Source organism: Nylanderia fulva, unplaced genomic scaffold (genome assembly GCF_048542155.1).
Source record: "Nylanderia fulva isolate GAGA-0341 unplaced genomic scaffold, ASM4854215v1 Scaffold4, whole genome shotgun sequence".
NCBI lineage: Eukaryota > Metazoa > Arthropoda > Insecta > Hymenoptera > Formicidae > Nylanderia > Nylanderia fulva.
The window spans coordinates 698,610-725,247 of NW_028190476.1; the positions used below are offsets into that span (position 1 = coordinate 698,610).

Here is a 26,638-nt window from a genome sequence, read left to right on the forward strand (position 1 = left end):
TAATTTAACTACATATATTTTTATAATTAAATTAAAATTTTTTTGAGTTATTAAGCTAATTATTATATACACATTCTATTAAAGTAAATGTAAAATAATTATTTTTATTTAAGTTTGTATATAATTTATATATAGAACATATATACATATGATGTACTTTAGAAAAATATAAATTAAATTATAAAAATTGAAGTTGATCAGTTTGATTTTTGAAAGAAGCAAATTTCATATAAATACATATATTTAAATCAGTATTTTGCTTTAAAAATAATAAATGTGTAAATTTTTTTTCAGCATTTGTTGATGCCATGCAGCAAATCCGCATTGGTAAGTAAATTCATTAAAATTTAAAATATATTTATATAACTCATTGTTTATTGTATTATTCTATGATGATTATTTAATATTGTGGCATTATATTACTTGCATTTCATCTCGTGTATCTAAATTAAACTTGTGTATCTAAATTAAATGATAGAAGAGATTAAAATATTATTTAGATTTGCACGTACACAATTTAATGGCAAATTAAGATAAACTCTAATTTATATCTCAATTTATAATTAAAATCTTAAAGTTGTGTAATATTTCTATTCGAGCATCTTAAAAATATAAAATTATGCAAATGAGATTTTCTTTATATCATTAGATATTCAAATATTAGTTTTATTAATTTCAATCATTAATATTATATATATATATATATATATATATATATTATAATGAGAAATTATTATTATACAAACAATTAAAAATTTGAAGAAGTTAATATATCTAGAAATATTACATTTTTATATTTTCTTAAAAGATAAAATTGCAAAATTTAAAACTTCTCATCAATAATTGATACAGAATAATTGTATTACTTATTTTATTTCTAAACAATCTGGTTGATATATTTATATAAGTTTATTAATTTATAATTAACTAGATAATACAAGCGCGCGCGCTTTGCGCACACTAAACAAACTTTTTATCCGCGAGTGTATGTACATAATTTTAATTCACCAAATTTCAATTATGTACATAACAATAATTCTCGAATTTCTATTATATACATAATTTTAATTCGCCTAATTTCTATTACAAACAATTTTAATTCGCCGTATTTCTTTTATGTAAATAATTTTAATTTTTGATATTCCATTATATACATAATTTTAATTCTTGAATTTTTATTATGCACATACTTTTAATTCGCCATATTTTTATTATGTAAATAACTGAAATTGTACCTAATAGAAATTCGATCAATTAAATTTACGTACTTAATAGAAATTTGGTAAATTGAAAGTATAATGTAATAGAAATTCAAGAATACTTATATGTATTGTACTAGTAGAAATTTGACTAATCAAAATTTAAAACATAATGGAAATTCAAGAATTAAAATTATGTACACAATAAAAATTTAAGAATAAAATTATATACTTAATAGAAATTCAGCGAATTAAAATTATCTACAAAAAAGAATAATGCAACAAATTAATATTATTATAAATTAATATTATACGAGTATTAATCGTATACATAATAGAAATTGGGCAAATTTAAATTATTTACATAAAAGAAATATGATAAATTAAAATTATGTACCTAATAGAAATATGAGGATCCAATTTATGTACATGATAAAAATTCGGGAATTAAAATTATATATACATAATAGAAATTTAGCAATTTATACCTATATACATAATTTTAATTTGCCGAATTTCTATTATATAATTAAATACATAATTTAAATTAACTAAATTTCTATATAAACATAATTTTTATTTACCAAATTTCGATTTCCTTTTCTAATTGAGAAACTAGTCGAAACCACTCAAAAGGGATGCCTTTTTTAGAAAGGGATGAGAAGCGTGATTTTCTGTATAATTTTCTTGCGAATCAGTTCAATCTGATAAGAGATCTATAGTTATGAGTTGCGAGACGAAACCGCGGGCGCATCGCATGCGATAGCATAACTTTTCAAAGAAGAACTATCTTACTCGTTACTCGAAGCTGTAACTTTTGACAAAGTAAACGGCCACATAGGGAGGCGGCGATACAACTTTTGATAGGATCGAAACTCTTGGGAAACTAAGCGACGGACACGTAGAATTGCCTCTGCGTAAGGACATGAGATTCTTGAAGGCTTTTGTACCTTCAACACTTCTATATGTCATCCGATATTCTTAAATAATTCTCTTAAAAGATCTATTAAATTTCTAAATTTACAGTTTATGCGTGCTGATTATGCTATTTATGATATATTACTTGCAATCTATTTGCTTATTAATTATCTTTACATAATATCTTACAAGTAAAAATTTATTTAAAATTTTGATATTGGATAATGAAAATTTTTCTATTTTTTTGCAAGAGACTGCAAAAAAATCCCTTGTAGAAATTTATCACTAGTAACGTCAATTAATTACTTATTTCGAGTACTTAAAATACTGATATACAGTAATTTAATAAAGATACCAGGGAATCAATTGGGCAACACAGTAATTTAAGTACTCGAAATAAGTGACAAATTGGCGTTACTAGTAATAAATTTCTATAAGGGATCTATTATAACAAGAAATAATTGATTGACTAAGATTTAAGAAATTTTATCAATTAACTGTATCTCTAGAAATCATATGCACTAAAAAAAATTACTAAATAAATAAATATTTATTTCAATACTGCCTTATAAATCATTTATTTGAAACAAATAAATATTTATCTGTTTTGAAAAGAATTTTCTTATATCAATTAAATATTTTTTAAACCAAATCAGTATTATTAATTTTACATAAATGATTTATAAGGTAGTATTGAAATAAATATTTATTCGAATTCAATAAATTTTTTTTAGTGTACAGATAAATATTTTCATAAAATTTGTTTACATAAAATGCTACAGTCGTATATATATTTAATTATCTTTAAATAAAAAATGTTTTCTTTTATATAATTGATAAATCTTTTCACATAAAAGCAGTGAATAAAAAATGTTATATATTTGAAAAGAATAAACTTAATTATATAAAAGTAATCAATAAAGTGAGAATAAACTAATAAATTTTGCTACAATAAATGTAGCGTTAAATTTCAAAATCCATAAAGTTATTTTTATTATGATTATTTTAAAATTATTTATTTTATAACTTGAAATTATTTTATAATTAATAACGCGTATCAATAATAACGTTTACATTTGCACCATATTGCATCCTAAGATTTTTGTTTCTGCCAATAATTTTGCGGATCAAGGAAAAAGGGAAAAGATTTGAGATTTTTAACGAACAGCTTACTATGGACTCGGCGTAATTACCAAGCATTTCGCATTTCCAATGGTAGCTGGCCTTGTTTCTGGTCGGATAATTTCGTCCTTAAATTCTGTTGATCTTTAGGGATTAAAGATTTCAGATTCGCTAGCTGTAAAAGCAAACAGCTTTTTATACTGCAGTGATTTTATTTTTGGAACAGTATCATGAAAAGATTCCTCTGTGAAAATATATTCGTGTGTGTTTTATTGTGTTATTTTATAGAAATTCTAATTTAATTCTAATAAACATTGGAAAGGTTCATTTAAACAATAGTTCTTTAATATACGGAACAACAACATATATCGTTACATTTTAGATATAATATAAATATTTTATATAAATTTCCTTTTTCCTTTTTTTATTGTTTTTTATTTTTATTTTTAATTAAATGTGTGTTTTTACAAGTTATAAAAATAATATTTGTTGTAAATAACAAAACTTTATGCATATATTATAAGGCTTTGCAGATATGCACGCATGTGTGCATTTGTACATACATTACTGATTTTATATATGTATATTAATAATAATATAAAAGTTTTCAATTATTACTTGGCAATGGAAAATACGGGAATTTTGAATTTTTATACTGAATAAATTATTATTGAATAAATAAATAAAGACTACACATTAATTGTAAAGTTTACTTAATATAATAAAGATTACGCATTTTATTATAGTTGCTGAACATTTTTTTTAAGACGCAGCCCTTTTAATTTGCAGTACAATAATATCCACGCACTCAGCAGAATGATACAAGTTTTCTTTTTGTCTTTTTCGCCGCAATAACGATGGCAAAAAACTCTCGACAAAAAACATCGTCGATTACGTAGGGAAACACGACGTTAATTGAAAAGTTCCGCATAAAAAAGAAAAAAGAGAGAAAAATACGGAAAAGAGATATGGGTTCTCGTTTGCAGGAAATACTGGGGAAAATAGGCGGCCGCAGATCTGAAAAGTTGTATTTGCAAAATCGGCCGGAAGAAGATCATATTGCGACGTATCGTTATTTCCGTCGCTTTGTGTTCAAACTTTTCGTTTATTTCAGATATAACATATCTAATTTACGGGTTTTTAGAATTTTTTGATAGCGGTAAATTACTATTTATTAATTCTAGAATATACACAAAAGAAATAGAAATATACATAAAAAGATATATTATAAAATGGTCGCGTTTTAAAGTAAACATCGTTCTAAAAAAATAATTTTTATTTTTATTGAGTAAATTTATATTTTGTTATGTTTTTTTATTATAATTCTACATGAGATTTATTTACAAACATTGGTATTATGTATAATTTAGAAACAACAATGCTGTACTATATTTCAGTCGTATTTTTAATTTTTACAATTTTTCAGAATTTTGTTTTATTTATCTGTAATTTATCCAAAATTGATATTTTCGAATAATAGCTATTTGGAAATAGAATATTTGTATAATCATATTCATCTTTTTCACTCATTGCATTATTTTTGGAATATTGCGTGACTATATCAAACTTATTACCTATTTCCCCAATATTTCACAAATTTTTTTTACAAGAAATATTATATAAAATAAATATGGAACAAATTACTGGTCCAAACTAGAGAATGTATACTTTTGTTTTCAAGATGCACACTTTCGTACGTTCATTAGAGTCAAGAATTTACCTGACGACGTAGTACTCGTTTTTCTTTCTTGTATTTTTGTTTTCTTTTTGCCATTTGTTACTTATCTTACACTTGTAATTAAAAGCGAATTTTTTAAATTATTATTTTTATTGAATAAACATTAATAAAAATATCAATTAAAATTAAAAAGCTTTTTAAAATTTACTTTTAATTGTAAGTTTAAAAAGAATAACAGAAAAAGTAAAAAATAAAAATAAAAAAGATACTGAGAAACGAGTTATATATCGCCAGATAAATTCTTGATTACATATACACACACATATACATATATGTATGTAATTTTGAATTAAAGCTTAGGAAATTTTATTTTACATTTATCTTTTTAATAATCATATGCGATCTACTATACATATAACAAAGATTGCTTTCTTTTATTCTTAAATTAATATTAAATCACGTATATTTTCAAAAATTACGTCGAATTTCATCAATAATGACGAATAAAAACTTGCTGTGCATTATTTACCTCAACGAAGGGCTTCTATCAGAGTGCCTGACAACATGGTAGAGAAACGTGAAGCCACCTGCGCGTTATTCTGTTGAAGACAGATGTGAATGGGAGCTTAAACGAAGCGTCTGTCTCACTACTAGTAGGAAACTGAAAAATAACGCAACACTTAGCGGATGAGCAAGGCAGACGTGTGAGACCTGCAGTAATGAAAGAGGAGTGAAGAGTGGTATTGAGAAAAAAAAGAAAAAGAGAGGACGTTTTATTTCTCGGCGTGTTTGTCAGATGAAAAAAAGCGCGAAATACCGGGACGAGATCGTGATCTGTAGAGTTGCCTCGATAATGAACACAAAATGAGGGATAGTAGAATATGTCGAAAGCTACGAAAATTCGAAAGCAGCTACGTTTCCTAAAATCATTCATTAAATAAATATATCATATTGTCATACAATTTTAAATTTTTTTAACGATATTAAAATTAAATTGTAAAATTAAAGATACAAATGAGAGGGAAATAGAGAGAGAAAGAGAGAGAGAGTGGAGTTGAAAAGTTGAGATACGCGAGAATAAAAGGTATAAAAAGAAGTGACGGAGGTAGGAAGGAAAAATTGATAAGAAGGGATAATACAAATATGATCCGAAATTTTAGTACAGAGGGAAAATACATAAGAAATAAGGACATAAGTATAATGGGATTGATACTGATTGAAGGGAAGCAGTGGAAATATAAGAAGGGTAAATGAAAAGAACTTCGAAAAGAATGGGATTAGGCTAAGCGAATAATAAGCGTAAGAGTGCAGAGTAAGTAGCGGAAGGAACAGACAGAATGGGAGAGTATTGTTCGCCGCGAGGAAACGGAACGGAAGATGAGAAGAAACAAGGAGATAATAGGATCGGATTTAGCTATATAATTGCCTTCAGCGTTGATCGTGAGATACCGAAGCAACATATAAATAAAGAGTCGTTTTTACTTTATTTAACACATTTATTGCGCGTGCGAATTAAGTAGAAAGAGAATGATTGATTTTTTTTACTTTTTGATTAATTGTTGGAAAAATATATATTTATTTTTTTGTTTTTTCGTTTATAACACATTATACATATATGTATAAAAAAGTCAAGGGTGAGAGTTAATTGAGAGCGATAGATTTTACTAGTCGGAATAAATCTGGAGCAAGTTTGATTACAGTAGTTGCGTAAAAATAGTAGTATAACTGTAGAATAAGTCAGACGTTTCATATATATTAAAACGCATAAATGATGAATGGACTTTTTTTCAAATAAATGGGAAAGATGATTCGCGTACTAAAAGATTGATTGCACGGGATGACAACGGAAAAGGATTTTCGTCGACGGAAACACGAAGGGTTTTGGGGTGCATCTACGCGAAGAGAATCGCAACGAACACCGGCAATGAGAACAAAGAATGAATGAATGAATGCAAATATATGAGGAACCGCAACAGGACGATAAATACGAGGGTTCGTGTGGAAAGCGAGAAACGGACTCGGCGGCAAATAACTTTTGCCACTCTCTCTCTTTCCCTCTCATTAAGAGGACCGCGCGAATGGAGCGAGCGAGCGAAGCTGAAAGCCAGCGTTCCTCAAAGCGTAAGTAGGCTAAAGTGGAAATACTAGGGACCTAGCGGCGGCAGATCGGAGGCGGAAAGAGCGGAGAGACTACGGGGATGGTGGGAACCGTGACGTCATCATTGAGGGGTTGCCCGGGCAACGGGAAACGTTCACCACGTCGGGACGCCGACGCGCGTCGCCACCACCGCCACCGCCGTAAAAATCAATTTAGACCTTGGCTAGGTGACCGCTCCGCACTCTCTCGGCGCTGCTGCGACACGATCGCTCCGCTCTCTCTCTTGCGAGGCGCGACGAGAGCCACGCTTCTCTAGAGGTGCCGGGCTACCACCACCGCACCACCACCGTGAACTCACATAAACTCGATACCGGGGACTAAGCTCCGGTAGTCGCGAGCGGCCAACTCATCGAGCGGGTGCATCAGCGTGGGTGCTTGCGACAGTGCAGCGCGCGCAAAGGCGCATTACACACACACATACACACCCACACGCACACGCACCCACACGCACACATATATACATATATTTACACATAATATACGTACACGGCCGCCACGTATAGACACGAGGGTGTTCGCGCGCGCGCAGCCACGCGCGCGTACGCACTGCTCGCGCGTGCGACGCGTCGTATCCCGCAGCGGGAGAAGCGACGGAGAAGCTTTCGGGGCGCGAGAAAACCGTGTACTCGCGCACGAAGTAGCATCGGGCATAGTCGGGCTCGTGAGCAGATCGTAGTGCGCGCAAGCTTGCGAAGAATAGTCGAGACGGACGCCTGAGAGGGAAGATCGACGTGCGAGCTCCCAGTGCCGGAGCTTGCGGAGACGCGCTACCTTCTCGGGGAAAATTCCGTCGTGGAGCTTTTCGGCCAACTCGAGTGCTTCCCGGAGCATCCGGGGATCGGCGAGTCGACTTGTCGCGAGGAATGTACGTGTAGAGTCTGACGGATTGGATGCATCGTGGAAGAAGCACGCGCGCCGCTTGCGTAAGCTGTCACGCGTAAGAGAATTTCGTGTTCTCTAGGAGGAAGTTAGGAAGAAGCTAGGAGGAAGAAGTCTGGGACCATAGATGGGAAGATAGATTCCACTGCGCGGGACGAGTTTGCGCGATCAAAAAAAAAAAAAAAAAAAAAAAAATTCGCGTGCGCTATTAAAGTGCTCGATGAACGTATATCTTGTTTGGTACGAGCGAATGACAAACGCCTCTCTTTTTGTTCCCACGGCAAAACTTTAAAAAAGCACGCCGAGAAGCTGTGGACGCTCCTCTTTCGTTGACTGTTTGGTGTCTACTCGTAAGCATTTTCTCATCTATTCTAAAGAGCATCTTCGGCAAGGCTTTATCCCTGTGAATTTTAATTCCGCGAACATGAACGAGTTCACAATTGTCCGCCCGGGTAATACACAAAAGGCTTCGTAGCAAAATATTCTTCTCATCTTTAGCCAGCTGGCATCCACGAGCGCTTTGAAGGAAGCTGACATCGCGATACATAGTGTCTTAAATAATATTTTGTGAATAGTTCTATATATATACACGAGCTCTAACTCACAACAGAAGAGAAGTTTTAGAGAAATCTATAATCTTCTCGCAATTCTGAAATTACTGTCGCGTCATAATTGTCTTCAGCCTTTGAAACGAGCTTTCTCGTTATCGTTAATGAAAGGAAAACGTTTTGTTACTTGTTACTGGTGAAGCTCTCCCGACTCGATAGATATATCGAGTCCATTCCATTGATGAACGATGTCGTCGACAGCCGCCTTTTCGAAAAGTGCACTCGAAAAATTTACATAAGGATCGAAGGCAAAGAGCTTGCAAGAAGCTCGAGAATGTAGTGTTCTAGGTGCTCGCTGGCGGAGACTCAAGCTCAGACTGTCACGGTGGCTAAGCGAGCCGAAACAGGTGGAAGATTTTCGGCGCGATATCCCGAAGAGCCTCACGAAGAGCTATCGTGCGACTATCGATGATGGTGGAAGGCACGTTGCCAGAACACGATTGGTTAGTCCGGCGCGCGTCTCCGCTCGGCTCGTGCTTTGCTGCTATGTGGCGGTCATCGTTTCGTTAAGCTTCATCATTTTTCGAGAACAAAATAAGAGAAGAGAGAAATTCCGTGAGGAATGCCAGGCGCGAAATGACAAATTTCGGGCTGATGCCCGATCTTAGGCTGCCAACGCCTAAGTCATCATCGTCTTCGTTGCAGCGTAGAAGAGACAAATGTTGCTTAGCCAATTGTTAATGCGTCTTTTCGGAATATCATTGCAACGCGTAGAATTTATGATGACGAATACGGCAAAGTGGAACAAGTCTTGGTTTCGATATCTGCATCTTGAAGAGCAAGAACGACGATAAGAAATTCTTGAAGAAATTGGAAATTTGTTCCCGGCGGGAGAAAAAACTTCGTTTTGAAAAGAGTATTAAGTGTACTCAACCACGCGACGAGTAGATAAATAAATAGATTTGTAGATAAATAAGCAAACAAATAGATGGAAGTAGAGCGGCTGCCGATCGTGCGGAAGATATATAGCGAGTAGAATTCTCAAATGTAAGAGAGTTAAGATCAGACTAGAGAAACGTTTTAGAAACTGAGGAGAACTTGAATTAAAAATAGAGATTAGTAGCGTGATCGTTCTTTGAGAGATGTAGGCTAATAGTCATATACAGTGATCGTACGGCGGACTTGAAAAGCATGAATCAAACGAACGTCAGCTCAAGCTGACCTAGAAGAACCGAGACAAGAAGTGATGTGTTTTCCACGTCACAAATTGGAAAGAGGAAGTCTTTAAGTTTAAAGAATTTATCGGATATGAAGAAGGATATTTAGGAGACATCTTTGGAGAGCTGCCAGTCTCGCGGATGCAAAAAATTGTTTTAAGTTTGTTGCAAGACAAATATCGTCAAGATATCGACGAACATTTAAGCGGTGTAGTAAATTTCAATTCATAAATGCCGAACCGGCGAAAAAAATCGATGTACTCTACTCGATCGAAGAATTTCATCTTTTGTCGAAAAAAAAATGATTTGCGGTAAGAGAATAATGCGATGCGGGTCGAATCGTGGATGTTAGATTTGTCGTAGCTGTAGATCGCCATCCTGAAGAGAGAACGAAGATCTTCAGACATATCGAAGAAGGAGGGTCGACTCGAGAGTGGAGCGTGTCGCCGACGCTTCGAGTAAAATCGACGCTGGCTCTCCCGCTATCCTGAAGGAAGATTCCACCATCAAGCATGGCCTCGGTGGCAGCGTGGTTACCATTTGCCCGGGCGGCGGCGATCGGCTGGGTGCCGATTGCCACACATCCACTGCCACCGCCGCCGATCCCCAAGGATCGGCGCAAGGCTGATGACGAAAAACTGCTGATCAACGTGAGCGGCCGTCGCTTCGAGACATGGCGCAACACCCTGGAGAAGTATCCGGATACATTGCTCGGCTCGAACGAGCGCGAGTTCTTCTACGACGAAGATAGCAAGGAGTACTTCTTCGACCGAGACCCGGACATCTTCCGGCACATTCTCAATTATTATAGAACCGGTAAGTTGCATTACCCAAAGCACGAGTGCCTGACGAGTTACGACGAGGAGTTGGCGTTCTTCGGCATCCTGCCGGACGTGATCGGTGACTGCTGTTACGAGGACTATCGGGATCGCAAGCGCGAGAACGCCGAGCGGTTGATGGACGACAAGCTGAGCGAGAACGGCGATCAGACCCTCCAGCAGTTGCTAGATATCCGGGAGAAGATGTGGCGAGCATTCCAAAATCCGCACATCTCCACCGCCGCATTAGTCTTCTACTATGTTACCGGATTCTTCATCGCTGTGAGCGTACTGGCGAACGTGGTGGAGACCGTGCCGTGCGGGAATCGTCCGGGTCGTGCCGGTACTCTCTCGTGCGGCGAGCGCTACAAGATTGTGTTCTTTTGCCTCGATACCGCGTGCGTGATGATCTTCACGGCCGAGTACCTGCTGAGGCTGTTCGCCGCGCCCAACCGGTGCAAGTTCGCGCGCTCCGTGATGTCGGTCATCGACGTGGTCGCGATACTGCCCTATTACATCGGGCTCGGAATCACCGACAACGACGACGTATCGGGCGCGTTCGTGACGTTGCGAGTGTTCCGCGTGTTCCGGATCTTCAAATTCTCCCGGCACTCGCAGGGACTACGGATTCTGGGCTACACCTTAAAGTCCTGCGCCTCCGAGCTGGGTTTTCTCGTGTTCTCGCTCGCGATGGCCATCATCATCTTCGCCACCGTCATGTTCTACGCGGAGAAGAACGTCGAGGAGACCAACTTCACCTCGATACCATCCGCCTTCTGGTACACTATCGTCACGATGACTACGCTGGGGTAAATATTGTTGTCTACTGATTTTTCGAACGAAATGATGCATTTTTTTTATATGTCAAGTACATGTATATTATTGTCTACATTAACCTTTGCACGTTAATATTTGTTCAAACTTGTTTTATTTCTCAAATTTTTTTTTTATTGTTATTATTATTATTATTATTTATTTAATTTTATTAAATTGATGAGAAAATTGCACACTCAATGTTTGAATAATTCTAAATTTCTAATTGTTTTTTATTCTGAGGGCGAATCATAGTAAATCTCGCACGCCCATTAGAAATTGCATTCTAGCATTGCATTTGCAATGTTTGTTTCATATTTATTCTTTTTCAGCATGTTAATTTATATGTATCATTGATCTTAATATTTATAATTTACACAATTTTACATATTTATGTCACATATTTTACATTTTTAAAGATAAAAAAGAAAATATATTGAAAATTATTGCAAAACGAGAAAAATAATATTATAGATATTTAAATATTAAATTTGAAAACTTATCCGCACATGAGAGAAATGCTCGATAAGCCGATTTATGCCATTTTTGCTTTTACGACTCTCTTGTCACCCAATACAGCAATAGAGTACAGTACATTTATAATGCAATGAGTTATGTGCATATGGTGCAACTCAGTTGTCCATCGAAGAGCATGAGAGTTTGAGTGTTCGACACAATCTGGTGTGCAACTTTAGTGTCATTATAACTTTTTAACGAGATCGTTGCAATCCCTTGTCTCTGTAGGTATAGCTTTTTGTGCAAAACTTTGGTACTTTGTATTTTGCACTTTGAATTATTTCGATAATGCGCGCTTTATCGCGTTTCTTTTCTCGAACTATTATTGCTTTAGGGGCACTTGGGCAACTCATAAATCTTAAAATATTTTATTTAAAATTTAGATTTTTAATGAATTTGAAATTATTTGTGTTCTCTGTCTCTGAAATTTTGTATGATCTCTTTCAAATTTTGCATTTTTCCTTTTTTTTATATTTTTTTATATTTCATATTTTATTTAGGTGTTGGTATACGCTTTAGACGAGTTAAAAATAACTTATATATAATTTATATATAAAATACATCTTATGCATACTATATGAATGTTTAGTTTTTCTATGTACTATATGTGTGTCGTGCGTTAATATCTAGCTGACGCACAACATTTATATTTTCTAAATATTAATATTTATTTAATTAAATTTCTCATCACGTATTTTTGAAAAAGAAAGTTGATATAAAGTTTGTCAAATATTCATTATATAACAATGCTTATATGCGATCGTATACGATGCACCATATAAAATATGGCTCCGCGTGCGCGTTATGAGTTTAATAATTATCCAATCTATCGAATAACGAGCGTGATAAATTCCGTCCGGCGGAAATATTAGCGTGACCTAAAAGTACACATTCGCGTGGAATTTAGTATCTCATAAAATCTCGCTATGTTCGTCAAGCATTTTCCTTCTTACTTTCTAAGTCCGATATCAGAATCGGATGCGGAAAAGTCTCGGACATTTTTCTTTCGCGCCCGCGAGCGATGCCTCGGAAGCGCCGGTTATTCTCCTATTTCATGACACTGTCGCTATTTTTGTCCGACCGAATCTATGCCAATGTATTTTTGTTGCGTTTTCGCTCAGACAGCTGACAATCATGCTGTAATCCGAGTCACCGGGGACCGCCTAGTAGTTGCACCTACTTGTTACTAGCTGCGCAATTTTAAATAGGTTTATCTAGATCGTGCTTTTTTTTTCAATGTACATTGCTGTCGAATACTGGACGACGTCCAGACTCTTTTGGAAATGGTATTCGGGAAGTTGGAAATTTCAACTGTGTCATTCGTATCGATCATGGAATGCGAGTTTCGAGAGGACGGGTTGGTAAATTAGATAGTAATGATTGTCAAATTGAACAGATGTAGGTCGTACTATTTTTTTCAAAATAAATCTTCGGTAACACATTTAAAATTTGATAAAATCTTTGTAGGCAAAGGTAGTAATTTTTTACTGTAAATCAGATTATCTTATATAAAAGTAATTTTCTATAGTTTTATTATTTTTCAAAAAAGAAGAGAATAAAAAAAATTGTGACTAAAATTAATCGGACTAATTTAACATGATTTTCAGTATCAAGATGAGAACGTGTAAATTATTTAATTGTTTTAATGTGACTGGTATACATTTAATTTGACTTAAATTATATTTAAAATTAATCGAAAAATATTGCTTGTTATTTTCTTTATTTTGAAATTTAGATACTTTATTTACTAGAACACTTATACAGCTGTCTCAATATGACAAAAGAACTTATTTTCAGTTTAGTCTTTAGAATTTAAATAGAGGGGTGTGTCAATAGCCAAAAAACACTTTATATGTAAATTACATGTAAAACTATCTTATCTAACATTCTCGTGTAGATGATGTGTGAGCGTTAAATTCCGTAGAACGTCAAGGTTTTCTTAAAGCACCGGACGAAGCTCGTAAAATTGTGCTAAAGATAATCTCGGCATAGATCCGGATTTAATGGATAATGTAATGTATATTCATGTCAGGCTGTGTGAGTAGGAAAAATCTGATTTGTTGGCAAAACCGACGGTATGTCTCGTTACCTTCTAGTTTTTCGTGTGTCAGAGCTGCTTTAGAGTGTTTGCCTTGCGTGTCTGCAGGACCAGGACAGGTCACTTCCTTCAAACTTTAACGAGAATGATCAACAGGTGCCTCGAGGGTTCGTCTAGTTGCACACTGCTAGTGATCCTTTTTTAATCTACACCGTCCGAATAGAGTCTGCCGATACGAATTAACTTCGATCAAGGCTTATGTGGATCTGGGTTAAAAAAAGAAGAAAAGTGTGGTATCAAAAACCGCGAGACTTTTCCAAATGAAAGCGTGTGCGGAATTAGTTTTGTGAAACTTTTCGTTTATCATTGGGATTACGCGGCTCATATATTGATGCCGCTTATACTTAACTATATTTTCAATTTTCTATCTGCGAAATCTATTTTGGTTAAAAACATGGATATTATCTTGCGCGTACGTGGAGCACAAATTATTGAATTAATTACTACCGAAACTATACTGAATTAATATTTTACATAACTATGATACTATTTTCCTAGAATATATTTATATACTTACATTTGATTTAAATGAATTTTGGATGCATTGTATGATTTTAGCGCATATAAATTGGAAAGCAACATTAATAATAATTATACAATCGGTTTTATTAATAAAAATAATATGCATTATGCATATTTCTCTCGCACGTGAATAGGAATAGAATCTTGTGAAAATATTTTTATAATTTCCTCTCTGATTGCTATAATTTATAACGTACTCTCTTTTTTCGAGAAGTACGTTCTAAAATAAATCAACTTTTATAAACTGTGTAAAAGCTAAACTAAATAGGTCAACGTTTTGAGGTGGCAATAAGAACGGCTATAAAAAAATAGCGGTCACATTTAAATAAATTATGGAGTTCCCAAAATTGTCTTCTTATCGTTTCGTATATTGCTTCGATGTGTATGTCGTGAAATTTATTCCCTCGGGACGAGAATCGCGTGCACTGTCACCTTGCAAGATGCGATTCTCAAGTGGCAGCCGGCCGCATAATTCATGCACGCAATGTCATTCATCCGCGTTATTTTTAGAGCAATAATCTTACGCACACATTTTACATATGCGTGTGAATCCGATTTTGCACATTGTAATGCAAAAGTTTCTAGCAGTTTGCGAGAGCGATTCTGGAATCGTACAGGAAATTTATATGTGTCATATGGCAAAGAGAAGATTTTTAATTTATATTTCATCTGTGGTTGGTGCTGCGAATTTATCATGGACGGTTTGTTCATTAGGAATTCTTTTAATAATGTTTTTCATTTCGCATATATGATGTAACATACATTATATAAATAAAGCTGTCATTTTTATTTCATGGACGTATCTTTCATATTAATCAGAAAGAAAGTTATTCTGCAGTTTAATCTATTGAATTAAAAATGAGCAATACGATTATACAAATACTTGCATTTTGTCAACACTCTTTTTATTTAGAAAATAAGAGAGAGAAAAATGAACACCATTAAATAAATTTAAAGCGAAGAAAGGCGAAAAAAATTTAACACCATCCAATGTTAGGAAAATTAAGTACTACATAGTAGCGAGTATCATGAATATCTAAGTTTGATATTAACTTTCTTATGCATTAAATCACATACTACAAACTTTACTTATTGCGATAGCAAGTCTATTGCAAGTCTATCTTTTGTCTTGTTTCTTCATGCATAATTATTTTGAAATTTATGCGTGACTAAAATTAAAGCGATTAATTTGGATGCATAAAATGCGTTTATTCGATGGTTTCCGAGAGGTAAAATGTTGTTGCGAACTCACGTGAAGCGGATAACGGTCGCCGTAAATGAGACTTAACAACGTTCGAAAAGAGAAAAGTACGAACCTTTAAAGGGTCTATTTAGGATCCTGAGGGCGCCGGCCGAGCGTCGTTATTCAGTCTGCTGTAAGTAGGGCACAGTCTCTTTCCGAGATCTCGACGAGTCGTATCACAGTGCCTTATTCAATCTGCTCTCTATCAGCCAATCTCCCGCCAATGGAATCTATCGAGCGTGAATTCGCGTCGCAGCGTGAATGAAAGTCGCGTTCGATACGACGTGACAACTGGACGAATTTCGCGATCGTGCATTTTATAGATACACTATCACAGAAAAATGTCAAATCTTTAGCACAGATATACCCATTGACAAATGTATAAAGTCATATTTCTCTTTGCATAAATTTATTAAAAATATATCAAAAATATTAATAAATGTTTACATACCTATCACATATTCAATTTGATTTTACATACCTATTATAGCAAATGTGACGTATATTCTATAACGTTTCTTTTTTTTTGTCATACTCTGTAATTCGGATCTCTATCGATATCTATCTATCTCGCGAAATAACGAGGGCGTGATAAATTTTTCAGAGAGAGATTATCGAGAGAAAATCGCTCGTGCATGCAGCTTTACTGTTAAAGCCGTTACGGATGTTATGTGCCCTGAGGCAGCTGCATGATTATATTATAATATGTGATGGACACACAAAATTGCGCACAAATCGGAAATAATGGATATAGTTAAATATGAATCAACAAGCGTTAATTAAAAGTTAAATGGCTCGAAAAATATGATGTGAATCGTTTCATATCATGTTATTATGATGAACATATTAATATACGTTTTGCAATTGCACATTTATGCAATGTGTCTAAATTCTTTTTGTACGTACTTCATTTGACATCTACAGTTGTTATTCTTTTCAAATGCGTGTAGGATGCTTTAAAATAAACGAATCACATTTTAGTAATAGATTCTTTGAGAAATTTAGAATCGTTTTCGATTTGCTCGACACATTTATATTATTGCAAATCGATGGACGTGTCCACTTTCCACAAGAACGAGCTTATGAAAAAGGATTGGTTGTGCGACGGGTAGCGTAAGGATAAAAGGGGTTATCTCTTTCGAAAAATCTCTCTAGTCTAAGAGGTAAGCTGGTAATACCAAGAACAGATTTTCACACTGGATTTTGAGCTCCGCCAAATCGGCGAATATTTATCTTAGTAAAGGGGCGAAACTTTTCACGATTGTTCGTCTAATTTGTACTCGAGAGCAGCAATGCTGTTTCTTTGAGGAATCAAACGCGAGTCTCGGGAAGTGCTTTTTTCTTGAAACGCACGGATGCGGTCGCGCTTCTTCTCGAAAGTTTATTTAGGTCGCGAGACGGGGGTGGATTAAGGTGTGCACGTAAAAAATAAGTACAAGGGCGAACTTCCTCGAGTTTCGTATCCGTCGTCATTGAGCTCCGAAAATAAAATCTCTCAAGTCTATACATTCTATATTATGAGCGCGAGATCCTCGGGAGATCATAAAAGGGGAATCTTCGAGAAGGGCAAAATTACGAGATAATATAATGTAAAATACGATGAAATTTTATAAGAAACTTTTGTTTGAAGTTGAAGTTATTTCGACTGGTTTTATACTGCTCGATGCATAGTCTTGATGTATAGACGTTGATTTAGAGATTCAGTTATAAGTCCTTTGTTCATTCAGATATTACACATTATATACTAGTAGAAAAAAAGTTATTGATTTATTAATTGTTTATAGTATTATTTATGTATTATTAGTTATTTATACATTTTATGCAAATTTTTATATTAAACTATTACTATTATATATTATACTTTTGTATTATTTGCCTAAACAATTTTCTATATTTATATAATTTGAAATTTTATGCATGTTTATTTTTGGTGACAGTATGAATCTTCTAATATTCCAAATTCTTACACTAAAATTAATTGAATGTCATTAAATCAATTATAATAGACTTGCAAGTAAATTTAGTTTAAATTAATTTCACACAGACTTAACTGTTCTTCTTTCTTTTTTTATAAATAATAAATAATCTAAAAGAAATACACACACAGCTTTTCTCAGTTAAGTAACTTGCATAGTATATAAATAAAAAAATTATGTTGATCAAAGGCAATGACGATATTATGTAAAAAATTAACCGTTGTTGCTTTTAAAGATTTTTTTCCGGGGATTAAAAACTCGAGATACTATCGAAGATTCGTTCGCGTGAAGTTTAATACGAGATGGCTTTAAAGCGACGTTGATGCGTACGTTAAGGGCGGAAAATAGGTCGGAAGGTAGTGCAGAGAATAGAAGGGATTGCAGGCATCGACAAACACTTTGCCGTGTCGAGAAAGTCTGATTGGAATATTGCCAAAACACAGTCGCGTTAATACGCGCTTTTTTCTCAGCTCACTTCCTACAAAATTGCTCCTATTATCCCTCTACCGCACGGCGTGAAAGCCGCAAGATTTGTGAGTTGTTTGCGGATTAAATTAAAGGGAAGATTCTACAAACTGTTTGTTCGAACTCTATTTTTTATTTTTTATTTCCTTATTTTTAATTTTCTACATATTACGCATTTCCGATATATTACGAATTTTCTACATGTTGTAAAATATTTCTATTATATTATATTATAATAATAAAAATATAATAATAAAAATTCTTATGCATGTTCTATATACAAATTGTAATTTGTTAATTGTTTAAAAGACAGTATTAAAAATTGAGTCAGATTTCTTTGCTACTACGTTTTGAAATCTCAGCAAAGTATGCGATTGTAATTGAACATATATTATTATCTGTCGATACGATTGAATGAGAATATATCGCACATTTAATCGGGAGTATTATCATAATTGCTTCGTCAAGCGAACATGTCGTATATTCTTTTAATCATTTGTAGGATAGGTATATTTCCACAAATTATACAATGCATTTGCTTTTTTGAAAATTAAAAATAAAACAATACAATATAAACTTTTCACGCTAATAAATAATTGCGCGGCCAATTTCTCCATCGTCTATATTCCATACTATGGAATTGCATTGAACTGTTCTACAATATACTGTCCGCAATATTATAGGTAATTGGCTGCATTTGCTAAATTGTTGCCAAATTATGCAGACGGTGCGATTACCGAGGTTCATTGCCTCGCGCATTTAGTTCTGCAAAACTTTAAGAAATTAAATGATTTATATTCGAATATTACGTCGAATAAAGTAATCGGTATCGTGAATCTTTCTATATTTCTCATTTATCTACTGCCATACTATATAGATAATTGATTTAAATGATTTAAAAAGAGATTATTAAAAAGAAACTGATTTAAGGTTATTTAAAAAGTAAAAAGTAAAAATTATATAAACAAAAAAAATTTTTTTTAATTATGAAGAAAGTGTGATTTTTGGGAAATCTTAGTTTATATATAAATAATATTAAAATATCTATATTTTCTTTACAAAAATACAGTTTCTGTAATAAACCAAATATCTCTTTATGTTAGCTAAATTATTATGTGTAGTCGTATTCCTGCAAAAATCAAAATTGCATCCCGTATATACGTGTAATGGTAATGGCAGAATTATCACGTAATTTTCTCACCGACCCTTTTCACCAACATTACTAGTCCCCTTGCAAACTTCGAGCTTCGGTATTTTCTAAAGCCTCTTTGCTCTAAAATCGTTGTAAGTACGTGCAGTTAGTATTGGCATTTCGTGGTTGGAATAATAGAGATACAATACAATGATAGGAATGCTACGATATTAGTTAACTGGAATTAAGACTAATTGAAATTCGATAGGAAAAATATGGTGGAAATATGTTTATGTCTCAATATTTTTGTAACAAGAAAAATATATAGAAATATATAAATTATTATATCGTACTGCTATAAATAAAACGCGTTAACAATTTAAAATTGCTCAATTTAATTTTAAAATTATTTCTTTCGATATATTAAATAACTGCTTATTAGACTAATTAATACAGTTAATTATTGACAAGTATTGATGGATGTGGAAGACGTAAATATTTCGCTTTTTGATTATCTTTTGTTTTTAATGTTGAGAAAGAGAGAGAGAGAGAGAGAGAGAGAGAGAGAGAGAGAGAGAGAGAGAGAGAGAGAGAGAGAGAGAGAGAGAGAGAGAGAGAACAAAAACTGTTGGTTTCTTTTTCACATTTTATCAACTTTCGTATGCTTTCCATGAGATTGATTACCATTTGGTACCACGAGGTATACATGCAAAGTTTACCAGAAAAGTACTTTGCTATATGGAAGTATTAAATATTTAATAAGTTAGTCAACCATTTTTCTTCTTTCTACCATGTGATTAAAAATATATTTTTGCACAATAGGCGGGACTGAAATTACTGACATATATTGCGTTATGTTCTACGTTAATATGAAAAATAATAACAGCTAAAGCTAAAACAGAAATATAATTTATAAGTGGCTCTTAAATAATTTTGGTTGATTTTAAACAGAATATACAATAAATTGTTGCAACATTAAAAAAATTATTAAAAATATATTATTATACTTGTATTGCTTAATTTTGTATTGAGCCAAATATGATATAATTAAATTAGTCAACGAATAAATAATTATATTAATGTTCCAATCAATAATGATATCTACGCTGAATAAAATAACAAATGAAAATTATCTCTTTTAAATCAAGCAGAAGTTGTATTAATTATCTTTACAATTTTATTCATGGACGAGAATTGTTGGCGAATCCTAATAAAGATAGTGATATATAATATTAATATAATTAATAAGTCAAATTTTGGAAAACAAAGTTTAAGGCATCTTTTGGTATTGAATATCCAATTAACAGAAAAATGAGTTATTAAGAGCAAAACATGAGATTAGTGAAGTGCAGATTCTTTTTCTTCTATTGATAATTTATTGATTAACTCTATAAATATATCTTTCAATCTCTGAATAAAACCACCATCAGCAAGTGAATCGAGATAAAAAGCCCAAACGACCTTCAATTACTTCAGCGATCCCCTCGATGATAGATCGTGACAAGTTTTCCACCGGTTAGAACTGTTGAGGAAAAAATTACTTGGCCGACACTCGGGAGTATTATACCATGTCCGAATACTAGATAATTCATCGCCTGAGCACATCCAACTGATTGTGAGCATCGCAAAGATCTTGTCCGACATACATATGAAGCATCGCAATTTGGGATACATATACTATATTATTCCTCGTTCGGCAGGTTATTTTTATACACGGATACCTCGTAATTTATTCATATTTCAATTTAGTGTATGATATTTTTGTGTCTAAATCATGAATCATAGATTTGAATTTCTTTCAGACTACCGGAATGTCTAGAACGTTGAAATAACCAACATATATTCGTTAAATTTTAATTGTACGATTTTTTACATAAAAGATTTAAATATTTTAATTATTTCGAGTTAAAGAGACAATTTAGATTTAATCCTTTTGTAATTTGTATTGACTTATTTGTGAGACCAAACAAAATGAACGAAATAAAAAACATTAAATGTGTTTTTTCAGAGAGATCCTTAAAAAGAGATTTAATAAATTAATTTTTTATTGGAAAATTATTAATTAAGTTTTATATTTATACATATTTTAATTTATGAAGAATAATTAAACAATATAAGTATGATTTTATCTGATAATATATTTTTAATATTTTTTTGAATTTTGCGACAGTTCATTATATTCTGCTTAAAATTGACCAAAATTATTTAGTGGTCACTTTTGAACCATATTTCCAGTTTAATCCTAGCTGGTGTTATTTTCTGCCGCGCGTATAAAGTTCTCGTGCTGAATTTCCGGAAATATAAGGCCTCTGTAGTTTTCCTCCAATACCCAATCTCGTTTTCCCTCTCGTTCCATATTTCTCCCTTTCTACTGCGTTTCGCGCCCTCCTCGAAAATATATCGTATTTCTTGTTCAATGAGAAATCCCGTATCTTGTTGACAGAACAAACATAACAAAAAAATGTATGATTTATAATTTTGAATTTGCAAAGACAGCGCGAATATACGTGTCTTTAACAATCGTTATAGCTTATACAAGTACAAGCTTATTGCATTCTTTGCAAATTTTTATCAACATCAATATAATATTTTACTTCACGCACATATTCTACATATCAAGTTTTGCTTGAAAATCTTTGAGCTTGAAAATGTTAGATATTATATTAATTAGTAAATGTTATTAATCATTCTACTGTGTTTTATATATTAATTATTATTAAATATTTAAATGAAAAATATTCTGTTATGTAGTTAACTAAAACATCTTTGACAAAAACGCTCTAGAAATAAAAAATTTAATATCGAGATTTAAATTGTAAAATAATTTAAAATATAAACTATTGAAAATTCTAAAAATTTCAACATTTTAAGATTCTTAAAATATCATATGGTATTTCGCGAGATTGAATACTTCTTTCTTAAGTTTACATCAAGCTTCGTTGAATAAAGTATCGTGTGGATAGAAAAATCAATGGTTGCGCGTGGTTTTCCTCGTTTGTCATTAGTGTGAAACACTGAAAAATGATTTCCGCAGCTTCGCCGAGACGCTTCTCAGGCAAGCAGCGGCGTTAACAAGGTCCGATTTGTAATTCATGAAGCGCGCAACGGGATGGATTGCTGCACGCGCCGATTGAAAAAAGAACGCTAAATTGAAAAAAGAATTGTTTCCTTAGCTTCCGCGTTGAATGCTCTGTTGAATTCATTAACTTTGCGAAAATTTATTGCCTCGGCTACTTACATTTTGTTGCTGACTGTTTATAGTAAAGAGAAAAGCGTGGAGACAAAAGTCATCAGCTCCGCACTTCTGTTAAAATTAAGAAGTTATCTTGAAAATATAATAAAACTATTTCTATTTATATTAAATGTTGTTCTATTTCGTAATTTGGTTACAATCTAATCTTAATTTTTTTAAAAGTTTTCCCCAATTTGACGACTTTTAAGAATTTGTATTGTGTTTGCCTTGAATCTGAATTTGATTCCAATAGTTATATCATGTCGTAAATTATGTTGAAAGTTTTATAGAATCTCTGATTGTCCTTAAGGGATGTAATCTCAGGAGAGAATAAATTTCCCCGCGTTTCTCTCTATCTTTCGTCCTACTTTAAGCATATAAGAATTTTTAATTTACATAGTTAAGTGGATCTATGAGAAAAATTATAAAAATGTATCATAATAAATATATAATAAATCGGATAGAAGAGTACTAAACAAAATCTAGTACTTCAACTTTAGTTTTTATTTTCGTTTTATGTTTGTTTGTTATTTAAAAAAAATATAAACTATATATTAAATCATATATTCTTTATTTATAAAATTTATTTTTTAATCTAAAAATATAGATTATTATTTATCTTATTTTAACTTGTAAAAACTTGTATTAATCTGAAATTTATACATCATATTTTTATTATTCGTACGAATTTCTTCTACGATGTTTTTATCTCTTTTTTTGCATTTGCTCATTCTCTCCATTGTCAGCTCTTCTCTTCCCATAGAATCTTTTCATGGCCTTCCGGCATCTATGTCTCTATCGATCTGCCCGGCCGAGGCCGTGTACAAGGCCGGTTTGGGCGGGGTCATATCAGAAGGAAAGAAAAATTGACAGCGATGAATCGCTGCTTCGAATAAAGAGTTCCGGAACTCGATTTTGAGCTCGACCTTTCTCGTTGAAATTCGCTCTACCGTTTTCGAGAAATAAACGCCGTAAATATGAAGCATCATTTTTCTATGCAAAACAAGCAAACATTTTTACACGCGGTAGCAATTTCTGATAATGACGACGTACTATTCCTTTCAATTTTTGATAAATTATATATTTTCGTCCCATCTAACATTAATAGAAAATTTTGTTTAAAATTAAAATTAATTAGAATTTATATGAGATTTTATAATGTCTATTAAAAAAAGAAATACAATATTAAAATGCTTTTTTTATTATTATATCCATATTAAACTAAAGAGCATATAGAAAACGTGAAATTAACCGAATAGAAATTCAAATATATTCGGTCAAAATGAGAACTGCGGGTGACATAATCGAGCATATTTTTGATGCAATTACTCTTGGTTATATGCATGTATATGCAAGACAATCCAGAGAAACTTTCGAGTCTAGAATAAATCAGTTTGCCTACGAAGTGACCCAATTGCTTGGCGCTAACACGCTCTTCTAAACTATGGTATTAACTTCCGGTAAAATCTCAGCTTGCATTTGACAGAAATCTTGTTCTTTCCCTCTCTCTCTCTCTCTCTCTCTCTCTATTTCTCTCTCTTTCTCTTTGTTTCTCCCCCTTCTTTTCTCTACATTCTTCATGTAACTTTATGTCATTAACGTCAAATATAACTTGCACAGCTGATGCTGATTTACATATTTAATCATGATCCGGGTTGATATATAATTTCAGAACTGTCTTTAACTTTGATGTATACCAAAATTAGGTCGCGAAAACTCTCTGCTAAATAAAAAATAAAGCTCAAAAGTTGTTGTTTCAAAAAAATTTTATTTTAAATTTATTACATGGTTTTATATAATGTGATAATATATGATAATTATATTTAAAATCTTCCATCACGCGTATGTTTAATTATTTTCTCATCAATTTGAAAATTATAAATTTATTTGCCTGTTAATATAAAAAGAAAGAGAGAGAGAGAGAGAGAGAGAGAGAGAGGGAGAGAGAAAAGAAGGGAGGAAATCGAATGAAATGATCACCAGTCTGTGTAAAAAACGAATCGGTGGAATCTCATCGACCTGGGATTTCGAGTCCAATTCCGCGACAATTTTTCACGCCTGTCCGATATCGCTTTAAAGCGGTTATCGCGTTGCCGTTTCCAGCCGATAGTGACCGACTAAAAATAACATCTCCACTCGCGCACTAGGCGTGACATTTAACGGTTACTCGCCCACGAATCGACCTGACTCTCTCAAACATAATTACCCTTTCTCATTAGCCTCTTTCATGGTTTACGGTCCGATCGGCCCCTCGATGTCGCAGATAATCGCCGCAATAGAAGTGGTTCGCGATGCTCCAAGTGTTGGCCTACAATGATACTCTGCCATAAAAGTGCTTTGCAACAGCACGTTCTTGTATACTTGTTAATTAATTTGTTTAATACAAAGTATATTTACTGTAGGATAATGTAAACAGTCATTACATTCTTCCGCTTTAATATATATCTTGCTTTTAATTCTAATAATTAATTTTCATTAATATGGTATACTAATTTAATTTATATTTTTCTGTTAAACGTTGCATTGCAATTGAATTGATATGAAACAGCACATATTTGATAAGAAAGTACTTAAATTATAATAATATTCTTTATTAAAAGCTTTAAATTAAATTTCGTTCGATGCATTCGATATATTTCCTAATGCATCTTTTTATTCTTCAAAGGATTTTTAATTGAGGCTATAATGAAATCGATAACTGCATATAAGCTAACAGTCTCACGCGGCTTTCCATTGTATAGCTTAACACGTTATTGCTTCAAGCCCTTCAATTATACTGTAATCCGAACAATTCTATCAGTCTACAGTGTAGAACGTATATATAGGTAAAGATATTGTCAATCTAATTTTAGATTATTGCATCTAAGTGCTATCTAAATGAACGAGAATTTACAGGATTTTGACACTTGACATAGACATCAGAATTTATCGTATCAATACAATATTAATATATATATAAACCATTGTAAAAATTTTATTTTTAATATCATAAAAAATATTTTTGAGAAAAATATTACATTTTATTTTCTCAAAGAATTATTATATATTAATCAATTGGGAATAATTATTATTTTTTTCAATTTAACATTTTAATTTAATAATTAAATTAAGAAATTAACTCTTTTTATTATTTATTTATAATATGATACATTGCTATAGTTTTTAAGAGGTAATAATCATTTATTACACATCACGTTGCAAGGCGTTAAGTGATTATGCCTTTCGGTTAGCCTGTGTGATATGTGTTGGCGTGTACTAAACAGCAGTTGGGTTGAAAACACGCAACGCAATTAATATCCGTCGTAATTGCTCAAGTTTGGGTAATTAAGAAGTTTCCTTGCTGTCTAAAATCTCGCGAATTGACGAAATTATGCGCACGTATACTAATCTGCTTGATGGCCACACAAAAGAATTATGATATAGCTTGATATAATAGCAACTATAGTTTGTATGCTGTGTACATATATAATCCAATCTTCTGTAAAAGTTCTTAAACATATTTTTTTTTTAATTTTATATGATACATTTTTCCATTTCTGACTGTTCCATCAGTTATCTAAAAGTTTTACGTTACGGCAATCATTCTGGTATACATATATAAAATGTACATTATAATTCAAAAGGTAGTCAAAAAGGAGCGCTAATTTAATTAAAGAGCAAAAGTAACGACCGTGAAAAGATCTTAATTGCTTTTACTAATCTTGTTGCATGCTTTCGGTTAATAGTGTCGCAATCGCATGGTACACGCCATCGTATGAACTTAGATGGCTGATAATAAATTATAGGATTATGTCGCTATATCCGTAACTCTAGAAAAATACGGATTAAATTATTACGTGCTAAGCACATTGGAAATAGTAATTATAACAAACGAGGCTTAAGGTGGAATAAAAATAAATGCAATGTCTCATCAAATTACTTCGCTCTTTAATTGCGACACATGCATATTCCCTAATGGTAACTTGTTTAATGATAAATTAAACATAAAATATATTAAACAATAAAATATCAGAGAATAATTAGAAATACTTGTACAATTATAATGAAAATTATACGATTAAAAATACCAGAAGTATTTTTATCAAAATATTTTTTATCGAGAAA

At 32.7% G+C, this 26,638-nt stretch overlaps 1 protein-coding gene across 3 annotated transcripts in view; it reads left to right on the top strand.

The window, feature by feature from the left end:
* Positions 1–7,262: 7,262 nt before the first annotated feature.
* Positions 7,263–26,638, top strand: part of Shal (potassium voltage-gated channel protein Shal) — a 109,144-nt gene continuing 89,768 nt past the window's right edge. For 2 of the 3 annotated variants that reach the window (XM_085486074.1, XM_085486075.1), the window contains exon 1: positions 7,263–11,346. In XM_085486074.1, coding sequence (XP_085342200.1) covers positions 10,232–11,346 — 1,115 coding nt within the window. In that variant the 5' untranslated portion in view covers positions 7,263–10,231. The remainder of the gene's footprint in view (positions 11,347–26,638) is intronic. The other variant, XM_085486073.1, reaches the window with a different exon arrangement.